Source organism: Micropterus salmoides, unplaced genomic scaffold (assembly GCF_014851395.1).
Source record: "Micropterus salmoides isolate LMB-PRFRI ecotype aquatic unplaced genomic scaffold, ASM1485139v1 Ms_hic_scaffold_4, whole genome shotgun sequence".
Lineage (NCBI taxonomy): Eukaryota > Metazoa > Chordata > Actinopteri > Centrarchiformes > Centrarchidae > Micropterus > Micropterus salmoides.
In genome coordinates, this window is record NW_024043372.1 from 19561373 (window position 1) to 19576493 (window position 15121).

At 41.0% G+C, this 15121-nt stretch overlaps 1 protein-coding gene across 9 annotated transcripts; it reads right to left on the reverse strand.

Annotated features, from left to right (window-relative positions):
• Positions 1-387: 387 nt before the first annotated feature.
• On the reverse strand, positions 388-14675 carry LOC119885733 (RNA-binding protein 6). 9 transcript variants are annotated; one of them, XM_038695942.1, is made up of 23 exons: positions 14536-14675; positions 13797-13864; positions 11950-13486; positions 11754-11843; positions 11576-11645; positions 10594-10667; positions 6922-6996; positions 5494-5785; positions 5211-5368; positions 4973-5073; positions 4815-4878; positions 4636-4705; positions 4501-4559; positions 4300-4420; positions 3786-3883; positions 2313-2657; positions 2084-2233; positions 1916-1981; positions 1544-1771; positions 1385-1459; positions 1200-1294; positions 1040-1091; positions 388-952 (listed from the first exon to the last, which is right to left on the reverse strand). In XM_038695942.1, exons 2-23 carry the CDS (start codon positions 13841-13843, stop codon positions 857-859), a joined length of 3963 nt encoding a protein of 1320 aa, XP_038551870.1. In that variant the 5' UTR covers positions 13844-13864; positions 14536-14675; the 3' UTR covers positions 388-856. The 9 variants fall into 9 exon arrangements, with proteins under 9 accessions (XP_038551870.1, XP_038551873.1, XP_038551869.1 ...); XM_038695945.1 differs by having other exon boundaries at positions 4501-4517; positions 4636-4708; XM_038695941.1 differs by having other exon boundaries at positions 4636-4708.
• Positions 14676-15121: the final 446 nt, after the last annotated feature.

The window sequence follows — 15121 nt, forward strand, 5'->3', positions numbered from 1 at the left end:
TAAACCACCGCTATGGGGAGGGTGAGGGCATATCAGTAAAGGTCAGAGGTGAGGCTTCATGTTTTAACTCCTGCAGTGCTCAATCAGGGAACATTAAACTACTAAGAACAGAAACCATGTCAAAAGGCATAAAATGCATAAAGAGCGTTGGCGAAACAACTCTTTACTGGAATCCATGGCACAAATTCGTAACTGCAGGTATGCATGATGTTTATCATTTTTTCTTTAACTTGGCAGATACTGATTTGATTCAGCATTCTTGCTTGGTTATTTCACAGACAAAACAAAAAAATGGTCTGTTGCTGCCACCTAGTGTATGTATCGCAGCCTTTAAACATGGGCTCTTGCAAAACACATTCACACAATTAAAACACTTAAAACAAACACTTTTGAAACAGGTTAGTACATTTTCTTTTTACTTCAAAATGTGTACATACAATAGCAATTCTGACCCTTGAAAATGATAATGTAAAAATTGCTCAGTTTTAAAACAAAATGTATAGTGGCCAGTGTAACATCCTTTTAAAAAAAGACAACCTGGACACATTTCACAAATCTACATATGAAGACAGGGGCAAAAATACTCAAATTAACAGCATGAATAAACATTTTCTATACAACACCCACTGTTGAGGATGTCAGAAATTCTTCTTAGCTCCACAGTAGCCTGGTAATGTGATTTACAGACCACATAATTGTTCCTTTCAGCGTCGCATACTGTGGATCTATAGTGTGACAATGTCCGAGGCAGAGAAACAGTAAAGACAGTCAAAGGGATTACTCATGCCAAGGTAGGCAAGCGTGTCATATTACAACAGTTCACATATCAAAGTGAGGACGATGTGTTCAGATGAGATCACTCAAGTTCCTTGAACCGCGCAAACATGGCCTTGCGTACTGCTTGTTTGTAGGTGGTATTGTCCCAAACTACAAACTCTTTCTTTTTCTTCTGCTAAACAGAGAAGTGCAATGTAATGTTTAATAAAATTTCAAGAAACACCACATGAATTTAAGCAGAGAAATAAAGCTTTACACCTACCGGGACAGGCTCAGCTCCTAAACCAGGTCTGTCACTGACTTTATTCATCTCCCTAAACACAGGCAACAAACACTTCCGGTTAACAGTTAAATGTTCTAATAAAAACACTTAAATCTTCGTATCCCCATTTTGAAAAAACTGTTGGTTAAGGCGTACCTACCTGGAGCTTCCAGCCCAGGTATTATGATGCTGCTGCTGGTGATGGTGTTTTCTTTTTTTCGGTTCTGGTGACCTGGAGGTTTCTCTGGCATTGAGCTATGAAGGGCAAATTCCACCTTTAGTAATCAACTCAAAACCCGATACTCTCCTCAGCATATTTTACCTACATCATTCATTTTCACTTACCTCTTTTTCCTGGTTCTCCAGTGCCTCTAGTTCCTTCTTTGACCTTTTGATCTTAAGGTGGATCTCCATATTTTGCTGTTGAGACAATACGAGTATTAGAGGCTGTGTTTATAGGGTTCACTGTCAACTACTGTTCATGCAGAAGTAAATAGGCAGTACTTTGTGCAGGTCAGAAAGCTGCTGGTGGCGGAGCAGAGCGTCCTTGTTGGGAAACTGTCTCCTACACAGCAGGCAGGCCATCTTCTTCCAGTCTGTCAGCTTGTTGTCCTTGTCTTCAGACTGGCTGCCCTGACCGCCTTTAGCTGCCTCCTCCTTGTCTTCCTCCACCTCTTCATCACTTCCAGCTGCATAGTCGGATGCCAGCAGACCAAGGGAGCCCATTGGACGCTGGGAAAGTAAATCAGACAAATATCACAAAAACAGTCACATTTTCTAAATCATGTAAAAAAAAATTTTAAAAATAGCACTCTGAGGAAAGTAATCAAAGTGAGTCAGGTATGACAGTAGAGTCAACACCATGCAGGTTCTCACCTTTGACTTTTCATCTTTTTTAGGAGGAGCAAGTGGCTTCTTAAAAAGATCATCTCCACCTGAGATCTAAGGATGTAAACAAAGAACAAAATATAAGTAAATACTTCTTATAGCTACAATTAATGCACAGAATAGATTATGTGTGGTTGTTGGAGGTGCGTGCCTAACCTTCCTCTCAAAGATGGCAAAACCAGCGTCTGCTGACTTGGACTGCCTCCTATCATCGTCCATTCCAGTCTTCAGCAATGGCGATGCTGCCCGGACAGTGTCCTTTTGACGATTCTGGATCTTTGCCCAGCGCTCCATATCTTTCATGATCTGAAAACAGCCATGCATTTCTTAACCATCTGCTCTGTATTTCACATTTTGTGCACTGGCATTGTAACTTAAGTGCTACCTTGACAGCAGCAAGACTTCTCGGCTTCTCGTCTTTGTCCTTCTTAGTGGAATCGTCATCATCTTTCTTCTCAAGCGCTGCTGTAGAAGAAGTCGGGACGGGCTCCGGATCAGAGCTGGCGGCAGAAACGGGAACTGGAGGCGGAGGGGCTGCAGTGAGGGGAGGCAGCGATGGTTTCTTCATTTCCAGAGGAGCATCTGCTGCTGGGTTGGAAAGAATGGCCTGGTCTTCAACAGTCATGGTCACAGGTTGTGGCTCTGCAGAGTGTCCTCCTGGAACTGGGATGTAAGTCTTTGACGCAGCATCCCAGTACAAGTACTCCTGGGTTTGAGCATTATAGAAATACTATACACAAAAATGGAGGAAAAAAAACATTACAAAATTACAACATAAACAACCAAAACTAATTATTTAAGACACATTTATAGTGGCTACAGGCTGAAAACTTGCATAATGTAAGCTTAAGCTGTAGTCTTTGCCCTCTGTTTCAATATCACACAGTGGATAGTTGATTAGGTTAGGATTATAGGTATACATTCATTCGTCTGTAGTAGCTATACAGAATTTTAGTCTATGGTAGGTTACTGACTACAGCACACTAAGGCTGTGCAATTAATCAAAATTTAATTACGATTTTAATTTTGGATTCCAATGATCATAAAAACAAGTTAATCAAGTTAAAACGATTAGTGTGCCCATGCTGTTTTGTGTTATGAATCCAGCGCACCCTTTCCTCCAAAACGGTGCCCCTCACCCTTCCTTAAAAGCCCAACTCACTCTCAGCAACTGATGTATACTTCAGCGCGAGCCAACATGATGGGGTTATAATTGCTACAACCTGCTAGTCACTGTTATTAGCTTCCGCCTATCTACGCTGCATTAGCCTAGCGGCCAGCGGATTCTTCCTCTACTAAGTTTAACAATTTACATTTTATTTATGCTCAAACCAGGTGTTAAGCGTTGCTTTACTGGGTCTGTGCTTGTAAACAATTCAATTTTTGCCTACATCTTCCTCACTGTTAGTTCAAGTAACTGCATCTCCCAACGGAACACCACTGTTAAATTTCGGCATTATGTAACATGACGGGTTGTCGTCAACTTGAGTACTTCACCTGTCACCTGCTCTGCTACAATCCGTGTGCGTGTGCAAACACACAGACATACAGCATTGCTGTCGTTCTCTTGGATCTAAGATGCTGTTGATTAAGCTACTATTTCCTATTTTATGGTCTATTTTGGACAATGCATAATCATTTAAAAAATTTTATAATTTATTTTTAAAACTTCCATAAATGCATGATGTTTCCTAAGACAATCAATAATTGTGTTAATAATCATGATTTCAATTGTGACCAAAATAATTGTGATGATGATTTTTGCCAAAATTGAGCAGCCCTAGCTTCTCCCTAACTACTGTTGTCCATTTATAGGCCAGAGGAAGGGCTGGATCACTGTGCTGTCTTGTGATCTCACCCTAGAGCCAGGGTCGTAGTACAGCGTAGTCTCTGGATCGTAGTAGAAGCCCGACGTGGTATCATACAAGTAGTTGGTCATGTCTGGAGTCTCAGAGCCTGGAGGAATTAGGACAAATAGATTTCACATTCATTCATTCGGCAGACACTTCTGTCCAAAGCATACAAATGAGATACAATTCAAGCCACAATAGATCAAGGAGAAGTCTTCGAAAAGAAGTGCCACACCACTCAGTTCCTGTGAATCTTTGATGAAAGTCAAAGAACTGAAAACCTTTATTTTCTGATAGTTTCACACCATCACACAACCCTGAGGTAAGTCCAGACATTTATTTTTTTTTTTAGGAAAATCATTCTGCCTTTAAATTGCAGTGCAGAAAGCCTCAGGTTTGTCACCATTTACTACTGGTAATATCACAATACAGTGCAAACTGGATTAGTTTACTACAGTGGCATAACAATGCTCACAGCTGATTAACCCTTTTCTGAATTTAAACAGTGAATTTGCTTTTTACCAAAGACGTAGGTCTGTGATCCGTCTACGGCGCCTGTAATACCAGCTGATTCTGTGGGCACATGGGGTCCACCAGCCTGGTACAATGGATCCATAGGTGGAGCCTCACCGTATCCAACTCCCTACGAGGTGTTAAAGGATATGTAAAGTTTACTGCCCAGCTTTGAGACAAGATCTCTTATCTACTTTTTGTTTAACCTACCTGTCCAATGCTGGGGTCTGAAGACAGAGCTGGATTAGTGCTCGGAATCATCAAATCACCTGGTGAAAATGTAAGAATACTTAAAACAGTTTTAGGTTACATTTAGTGATAATAAACAGTGTGAGCAGGTCTCACCTTGCATTACAGCGGAGGCACCAGCAGGTGGCTGTAGAGGTTGCAAGTACTGTGGAGGTTGCGGGTACTGCTGCTGAAATTCCAGGGGCACAGAAGTCACAGGTCATCTGACACCTCTCACCATCTTTTTCTTTTAAATAACTTTCACACAATACAATAAAATAACAATTTACCCCCACCATGCTGGCCTCAGGTGGATACCCAAGGATGGAAGTGCTCGGTTTATCAAAGTCTCTTCTGAAACTGAAACAGACAGATAATCATCATCAGGGACAAATGAGGTAAGATTCCTCTACTAGAAAAAGCTGATAAAATCTTTGCAAAATGTGTGCCTTACTTTTGGTTCTTCAGGGGTTTTGCAACCTCGGCATAAACTCTGACTCCATCAATATAAAGGGGTCTGGGTTTAGTGAGGAGCTCAACCAGACGTGTCACTTGCTACAAAAAAAGAAATGACAATGCTATGTGCTGGGAAATCACAGGGAAACACTGGACAAAGACGGTAATCACAAACTTTGAAAGAACATGAAATGAAAAATCAATAGCAAACTGTGTGCATTCGTATTTTGTGGTACCTCATGGGAGTCCATGTCAACAAAGCAAAAGCACTTGGCTCCTGGTGGTTTGGCCTTCACTAAGCGAACATTTCTTTCATCCAGATATGCAAATGGATCCAAGGCTTTCAGGATAGTCTCTACTGTCGTGGTGGGCTTCACATTTTTTATTATCATGGCTGTATGGTGACGAGAAAAACGTTGTTTATCTGACTTGTTTATGAATCACAATATCACATAAATAGTTCCATGGTGTTTATGGATATAAGCTTTAGCGGACACCCAAAAGATGAAGTAAACATACTTTTGCTATCTCTAAAGACGGAGTCAGATTGGTGTGAAGTGTGATGAGGAGGGTTGCGGTTGCCCCAAGACTCTGCCTGCTGCTCAGTTTCTTGCAGTTGGAGCTGTTGGTCCACCTGCTGCTGCCAGGCCTCAGGAGTCAAGTCAGAGCTGCGCTGCCACTGGCTGTGGGACAACGACTCAATAGGGTCCTTGTGTTTTGACCCATTCAGGTTGGTCTTCAAGTCTTCTACAGGTTCATCTGGTCTGGGTAATTGGGGCATCTGGATTTGAGGTACTTTGTGATCCGACTCCTAATTCATAGAGACATGGAAGGAATGAATACATTGATCTTAAACTGTGGTATGGTAAACAATATAGCGAAGTGATACTTTACATGGAGATCATACATACAATGGAGACCATAAATGTTCAAATAGTGACTGGGCCTTCTTAATGTTTTATTTCCCCCAAGCCATCTCAGAATAGCTATTAGAAGCCACCAGTCTTAATTTCAGCTTTCCCGTTTTCTGCTCTGCTCTAATGTGTCCCTGTTATTTGCAGTTACTGTTAACACACAACAATGACTCAAGCCAGAGTATAATCCAAGGTCTTTACTGCAAAACAACTGCAGGAAATGTTTATAGTTTTCTTTTTCCACCCCCAGAAATAATGGCTAAAGGCTCGGCAGACTACACGACTTTCAGCATCGGCCGATGGCCGTGCTGTTCACAGTACACAACTTGCCGTCTTGAAGTCGCTGTGGCGTTCACACTATGTGGCTGATCGGTGACAGGGGGTCACACACTACACGAGCTGACAGCAGCTGTGGCACCTGACGAATGGATTAGCAGATGCAGGTAGCAAGGATTGTCTGAGCTACAGAGAGAGCTGGAGGTGAGTAAAGTATTACGGTGAAAAAGTAGCTGCTGCTCCGCCAGCTGCCTGCTCTCATTGGCTGGATGTGGATGTCGAGTCGGCTGAGTCCTCCAGATATTTGGCATGCTAGATATCTGGCAGACGTTGGCGATGGGACAGAAATGTGTCAGCGAGCTGTTTTGATGCGTTGTTGAGTAGTTCACACATAACAACTGGTGACCACCGATCAACTGCTGATTTACTCTCGATTACAGCCTGACGGTCTCCGAGCTCGCCGAGCGGCAATTCGGGCTAAAAATCGTGTAGTGTGAACTAGGCTTTAGAAGAATCAATGACTAATAACAGTATTTCTGTTAAAGAGAGAAACTGGTTATTATAGTATGGCTATGTTTCTATACTGAAAAAATACTGTGTCAATTAGGCCAAATATATAACGTGAAAGTTTAATATACAGGTACAATAAATTCTGATTTTATAGTGCCTTTATTCATGCACCAACCATATTTAAAATACTGGCTTTTGTTTGGGTTGACAATTGAGATACGTATACATTTCCTGTCACTGCACTCACATTAACACTTCTTTCATACTCGTCTGGCTGGATGTACTTCATGGACGTTGTTCTAGTGCCAACCTTTAGGGATCCCTGAAAGAAGAACAGAAATGATCAATCAGCATCATACAACCTAGGTGACTTATATCAATAATACCAATGACACCCAACATGCACTGTGGCAGGTTTAGCCCTCCTCTTCACTGCTGAGGATCAAACGGGCGAACACTTATGGTGGTGTGCAAAGCCCAGATCAAGGATCATGCTTCATATACTAGGCTAAATAGTTTATAAGGGAACTCTGAATTAGGGCTGTGACTAACAATTATTTTCAGTATCGACTAATCTGTCAATTATTCTATCAACGAATCGAGTGACTGTTTGGACCAAAACTTTCTATAACCCATGGTAACAATTTCAAATTGCTTGTTTTGTCTGACCAAAATCCAAAGACATTCAGTTTACTACCACAAAATACTAGAAAATCCTCACACCTTAAAAGCTGGAACTAGGAAATGTTAGCAAGTTTTGCTTGAAAATGACTTAAATCAATTTGTTATCAAAATGCAAGTTGCTGATAGCTTAATCCAGGAGAAAACAGAACTTTCTGGTGCCAAATGTGAACCATACTCTCATTAGATAAGGTCTACAAACCAAACTATGCTGTTGTAAATAATCCAATATCAAGACAAGACTGCATTAGCTGTTTCAAAAGGAAGCTCATGGCACATCTAAATGTTCTTGCAAATCGGTCTTTAACATCCATAATTCTGATGAGGGTTGTGCATCTCAAAAGGTGGATTTAAATCCAGTGTTTCATTTACACAGAACAAAAATAACCATTAAAACTATACATAAAGCAATACCATAAAGCACAAAGCAGAAGCCATCCTTTACCACTCGTGACAGCGTATTTGAATCTTTGATGATATTAAATTACTGACCACACTGCATCATCTTTATCCTGAGCTATCACAAGCTGCAGAATATTGGAAAAAAGTGAAAATAAAGCTGTGTGAAACCAAATGCTCTACCAATAGAAATAGCAGAGCCAAACAAACTGCTGCACAATTCAGCAGCAATTCAAACGACACCAAGCAACTCCATCATTTTACAGACATGATCAAAGCACAACAATCCTGGCAAGTGTTGGAGATTTGGTTAATAAGTCGAGATGTGAACTTTGTTCACAAATTGCTTAGAGCAATTCAAAGAAAGAAAGAAAGAAGAAATCCTGGAGTCCAAAATCTACTAACGACGAGAATACCATCAAGAGGACGTGCACTCAAGAAGGTCAAAGATTGAAAGATTGAAAATGCCTTGAACTGATGAAAGAATTTTGCCAAGAAGATCTGCCGCAGAGACCTAAAGACAACAAGATAAGGAGTCTGCAGCCACACTAGCAGTTTTGTGAGGCTGTAATGCTCAGTGAGAAGAAAAATCAAACTCTTGAAGAAACTTAAGTAAATAAACCGAAGTATTAGACAAATTAAGATTTTGACTTGATGATGGCGCTAGACAGAAAGTCAGGGGACCGCCAATGTGCATTAAGACCACAAATGACTGCACCAAAATGCAATCTTCCAACGAACAGTTGCTGAGAAATTTCACACTAAACCACAAATTTGGTCTCATGGTGGTGGATCCCGAAAGGCATCAGGATTCATCCTCCAGGCACCATGAACACCTGTACCAAAGTTAACAAGAGGACCAACCGACAGACCATGTCTTCCATAAAGTTACGCCGCTAGCACAACTAAAACCTCCCAGAAACAATGTAGACCCGTTAATGGCTGTGAAAATTACCAAAGTTCAGATCACTACAATTTTACCTGTCTTAACATTACTTTTGAAAAAATTTTGTTTTTCAAAGCTTGTTCTGGAAAAAAAAATAAATTAAAAAAGTTATTTTCTCTTGCAAGGTAAGCTAACACAACAGGTACCTTATATTAAACAATTACACTGTAAACACAGGGTTCTGAGCAGTGTTCAAAATTAGCACCAGCCAAAATGCTGGTAAAATATGCAAATGACTGGTAGATCTACTTCTCTCGCCAGCCAAAAAACCATGGTAATCTACTGAGTGGTTGGTACACTTTGAGTATTCACTAGCTGGTGGACAACAACAATATTTTTGCACCCTCATTCTGAGTAATAAGGTTGCATTCAGACCAACTTTAGCCCTTTGTGAAAAAAAACCCAAAAACATAGCCATCTCATTAATTTGACCAGGGCTAGTCCGGCAACGCAGCAGGGGTGCCAATGCAAGGGCTCCACCAATAAATGCAGGGTTTTCAGGCAAAAAAGTAGAATCTTGGTCAACTTTTTCCCGACCACAATGAGACATCCTGCCAACAAAGTGCTGTGGTGACCAATCAATTCTATACACATCCTGGTAGATTATTTGGAACGCAATACTACTGCGTCTACTGTTGACATCACAATCGTCGCGAGTAAAGAAATCTGATGCGTGCTCAATCTGACGGATCTGTTACTCAAACTGGAATTCCGGATCCTATTTCATTTCTCACCTGTATCGTAACACCCCCCCCCCCCATTATTGGTAAGGCAAGATTTTCAAAACTGCAGTTGCTTCCTTGACAACAGAACCTTCTGCGCAAGTCGCAAAAAGGAAACCAATATTTTCTAACACTCAAAAGTGCTGCAAGCGTTAATTTTATCGTCTTCATTACAAAGGCTAAATCACAACCCAGGAAATGGCGGATACCTACAGTCCAATTGTCCTAATATTATGAAACCTTAAATGTGGGGTATGCAATTTTTATCCAATAGATATATTTTTCATTAAAATTTCCTCATGGCCCGCTAGCTGTCCATTGTGTGTTTGCTTTAAAAAAAAATTTAAAAAATAAATAAAGAAAATCAGCTTTTTGAACACAACCATGGCTCTGTAAATATGAAGTAAACCCTCTTCCAGCCATGATTTGTGTGTCTGCAAAGTTAAATTACTTGCCCAAAGACATTCAGCTTATTTTCTAGTTCAAGATATGCTGTTGTAACGTTAACTGTAGTAGCAGGAGAGTTGTGTGTTTCGCTGTCTGAGGCTGGTGTGCTGGATCTGAAACATCTGGTCCTCTCTGAACATTAGCTTCGCAGTAGCAACTGTAGCGACGGTCTGCTAACCCACAACTTAGCTAAGGTCGTTCTTCGCTCTATATCGTGGTAATTTCTTATGGTATTGTATTTCTCCAGAATCACATACCCCACCTTTAACCGTTTAGACAATCCCACATGAGGGCAGATTTTTTTTTATTCAAATATCTGCATTTTCTGGTGAAATCCTTTCCAGGGTTAGGCAGTGTGGGGTTGAAATTTGAAAATTTAAGATGAATAAGGCAAGTGAACAATGGGATAGAAACTTATTGTATATCTGTGCACACACACAGTTTAACTCTTAAGTGCCAAACAAGTAATTTAAAATACTATCATGGCTTTATGGATATGTACTTACAATTTAATTTGTGTAAAATTAGGAACAACTGTTTAACATCTTATCATCTAAAAATGTCAACAACTGACATCTTCATGTCCTCAACCAAAATAAGTTCACTAGAAGTTATAGCAACCCCTTCCCACGTTCTCTCCCTCCCCCATCTACTAAATGCCCTCTCAACCCCTCATAATCCTGATGGGAGAGATGGCCTTCGTAGAGTGACGAGGATGGGCCACCTTGTTGGACTCCATGAAGTGGACTGCATCCTCGAGGTTTAAAAACTCCACATAGGCCGTATCGTAGCTGTAACCTGGGGACAGCATTTGAAATACAGATGGGTTTTTGTTAGTCAATGCCAGTAATGACAGTCACCCACTAAAACATTAAAGACAGTTCGTAAATACATCGGGATCAGTGTGAGCGAATTTTTACACCTTTACTGACATACATACCTTTTCAGGAAAACACACATTTTGTTTGTTTTTTTTCTATTCAGTCTTCTCAAGACTGATGTCAAATCAGACTTTGCCAGCAAAGGCTTTGATAAAGCCAAGCCTAAACAGACATATTCCAGACCAGTGGCAGTGAACAACTGCGTGGTGCGCACCACCACAAAGATTTGCTACTCGTGTTTATGTCAAATAAAAAAAAAGCAGGTAATATCCCTTTCTGTTATAAGACATTGATATTTTGGCAAAATGAGCGGCCTTTGAGACATAATCTTCACAAAAAGGCACAGCATCATCTATAACCATGCCTACAGCGATCCACTGCGGAAATCTTTCACTCTAAAGCAGATGTTTAGTTCAGAAGGATGAACAAAGCACTAGCAAGGCAGTTTCTCCATTTCAGGTTTGTTGAAATTCTTTTTTCACTAAGATAAAGTGTCCCTGAAGGACATATTCAGTGAGTCACTTGTCACAAATCATCTGGGAACGATCACTCTCCAAAAGCTCCTAATATTGATTCCTTGGTAAAAACCTCTAATTGCTGACAATGAACCCACATCCTCAGACATCAAAAAGGATGGCATAACAGAACCCCCCTTCCTTCTTTACTGAGCAAGTTCACACAGACCACCACCAACAAAAGCAACCAAGAACATAAAAAAACAAAAAGATAGAATGCGGCGTTTCGAATGTTGTAAAAGCGAAATGTCGAGGGACATGTTAGCAATCGACTGCCCCTTACAGTTCCACAAAGAAACTTCATTCTTACCTGGCACGACATTTCTGATTTTCATCCCCTGCATTGGCACACCATCACGGACTGCAAAGGCACCAAGAATCTGCAAGAGAACATCAAAATGAGTGAATTAAGTCCATGCCAACTAATACCAACACTCTAGTAAACATAATAATTAACATATAAAGTTGTTTTTCTGTTTGATGATTACCTGCTCCATCGTGGCAGTCTTTGGAATACCAATTATGGATATTGTATTGGAAACTTTGTCCTCCACTGACGCATTCCTGTAATCTTGATCCTTTAATATAAATTTTATTCAAATTCTGGTTATGACACATCAAAATATAATAACTGCAATTGTTACTGATAAACAAATACTTGCAACAAAATAAAAATACACCTACCTGAGAACCAGACTCACTAAATTTTGAGGGTGCGATTGGTTTAGACTCTTTGATGAGTTTCTCTGTTGCTTGAAGCGCCTCGTGTTTGTAATCAAAATCCCTCCCGGACCCTGTCCTGTAATCGATGTCCCTGTAGTCTTGGTCCCTTGCCTGTACAGCGCTGCTGCTTTGGAAATCACATTCTGCCCCCATCTTACCTCTGGCAGGTCCCTGATTGTGTGGGATATCTTTCAGCCCTTTAAAACAATCACTTGGCACCTGAATCTCATGTGAGGGCTGAATCTTGTCTTTATGGTAAGGGGGTCTTTCATCACGATTTGATTTATTCTGACTATGCTTTGGGTCCCTTTCTCCAAGCCAATGTTTACTCTCATTTTGTCTCCCAAGAGGGCCAGTAAGGGGACTTCTCTCAGGGAGTGGATGGTCTTGTGGAGCTTTTCTGCCAATTGATGGTAGATCCATTGCAGGAAAGTGGTCACCATGAGGAAAGCCAACATCTTTCCCTGGGAATTCAACAGGTGGTCGATTCCTTTCCTGAAATGGTGGTGGATCTCCAACATTCACGTCTCTGCCAAAACCTACAGGGAAGCTGGGTTCTGGGACACCTGCCATCCCTTTATCCATGTTTAAGAAAGGGCTCTTTTCCTTTCGACGGTTCTTCCATTCTTCTGCAAGAGTCATCTCTTCACCACTGCGATAATCCATGAGGGGACTGCCACTTGAATCCGGATATTCTCCCTCTCTGACTTCTGCAGCCATAATCTCTGATCTTTGAGGTCCAGCAACATCGGAAGGCATGTCTGGTCTTGCCCTGTCCACTGGAGCGACATCACTGTTTCCAAATCTTAAGGGAGACCGATCCCTACCTCTAAATTCAGCTGATGGTCCAAGACGATTTCTGAAATCCATATCAGAATCAAACCCACCTCTTGGATTGAAAGGTGGGCCCCCTCTTCTGTCAGTGTCCATCATCCTCCTTTCTCTTGGCAGTAAGTCCATATCAAAGCGATCAGTATCACCAATGCCCATTGGGGGCCGGTCACGCATGTCCCTAAATCCATCATTTTGTTCTGTTCGGTCCATAGGAAACCCTCTTCTTCCATCAATGTTGGGATTGTTGAACTGTGGCATGTTGTAATTAAAAGACTCTCTGTCTCTCATGTTCATAAATCTGTTGTTTGGCTCCCGTGGTGGCATACCCCTGCCTCCCATGTCTGAGTTCCTGCCTGGTCCCGGGAAATCAGAGGAATTCATCAGTTTGTCTCTGATGGAAATTTCATAGTTCCTTCTGAGACTGAAGTCCGGCTCTTCTCCAGGTCTGAAAAAATCTCTGTTTGGCTCTCTACCTCGCATATCACGTGGGTCCATATCTCGCCCCCTCATTGGTGGCCCATCCATCCTCCTCATGTCCATAGGTGGCAGATCTAGAGGCCTTAGGGCCATATGACCCATGGGACCCATGTTCATCCCATCTCTGCCTCTATAATCAGGCATGGGACGATCTCTGCCACGAAACATTTCTCCACGATGATCACCACTGGAACATATATATTTATATGAATATATTAGTCTACTGATTTGTTTGATATTCACATAACCAAAGCTTACAACAAAATATCACTAGTGGGAAACATTAAGTTCATTATTATTACCAAATAGCCCACATCAGTGCTGCATTATAAAGTTAAATGCAGTGTGATACTAGAATTTAACCATATAGCCCAACTCTAGCAAACAGCAATACAGGCACACACAGAAGTGCAGTTACTAGAAAAACTAGATTATTTTCTTACTACAGTTGAAATTTGTCTTAAATCTATGCCTATGACTGAATGATGCTCGTTTACCGAAAGGGTGGTCCTCCCCGTGGTCCTTGCCCTGGTCCATCCCACATGTTTGTAAGTCAGAATCTTATCTGGAAGCAAAGTTGAAGGTTTGCATAATTTTTTGACGGTCCATGAATGCACCAATTGTGACTTCACAATGGCAGGTATAACGTTATCCATCATAACACAACTCATAAGAATTGGACTTGGACTGCACAACCCTAAATCCCATCAGAAATCTATGAGCGCATGGCCACATAAACGTGATTGTTTAACGTTATATGTTGAAGAGTTATTTCGGTGCTACAGTGAAGATACTTAAAAGATGGCTTAATATGACAAACCTGGGGCCAGTAACACTGGGTGGTGTGATTGCTAATGCTGGCCGACAGACAGACGAGTGGCCCGCTAATTATAGCCATCACTGGGCCTTCACAACTACGCCACAACATAAACAAGCGACGTTGGTACTGAAAATGATTTTATTGCAATAAACAAAATAATTCAGGGGAACAGTCGCATTGTAATGCCAACGAAGGCGTGATTAAATTAGCGAGCTAAAGACTATTAAATTACAACCAACGTTAGCCCCTTGCAAAAGACCATTCACAGGGTGAATCAGAGCTAACGTGGCTAACACTGACTTAACGTTAAAAGCCGATTTCTTTGCGTTAGCTTGCAGTTGGGTAGCATCCTTTGAAATACAAAACATTTTACTAACTATATATTTCTCCATTGATATTATTTCTTTAGGACCCACCTTGCCTACTTGTTATTCGAGCTCAGTTTCGATATTTCTGTGGATTTTCGCCCAGGCCGTCGACTGCTCCAATGAACTGGTGACAAACTGAGACGGACGTTCTTCTTCTGTTGCTACTGCGGACACGGAGCGACTTTTTCTTCGTTGTTTCCTCGGCACACACTTAAACTACACGCTGTCAGGTACGTTGCTGCCATCTAGCGGTTAATAAATACAACCACTGTCAAATTCGATTTTAGGAACCCAGGCTATGATATGCCAGGAACCATACAGATAACACGATATGATCTGTATTTTTAAATAAACGAATGTCTTTGGCCAAATCAGTGCAAGAACTTGATTTATCATTCGTCAAACCACTATCTGTTAAACACTATTTCTCTGCTATCTAATTTACCACTGTATAACTTGTCTAATTTTTGATTGAAGTCCAGATCCATTTTGATTTTATTTAAGAACAAAAAACAAAAAAACAATTCCTCTGCTATCTAATTTACCACTGTGTAATTTGCCTAATTTTGGTTAACATGATCTTTGGCAAAAAACATATTAGTCACTTGAAGCTATATCAAAGATTAACCTTGGC

Excerpts from the sequence above, each read along its gene's own strand:
- LOC119885733 (XM_038695937.1), bottom strand. The coding sequence starts at position 13,843 with ATGTGGGATGGACCAGGGCAAGGACCACGGGGAGGACCACCCTTTCG. Across the intron at positions 13,487-13,796 it reads CGGGGAGGACCACCCTTTCG|TGGTGATCATCGTGGAGAAA; the intron begins GTAAACGAGCAT and ends TATATGTTCCAG. Across the intron at positions 5,369-5,493 it reads CGTCTTTAGAGATAGCAAAA|CCATGATAATAAAAAATGTG; the intron begins GTATGTTTACTT and ends GTCACCATACAG.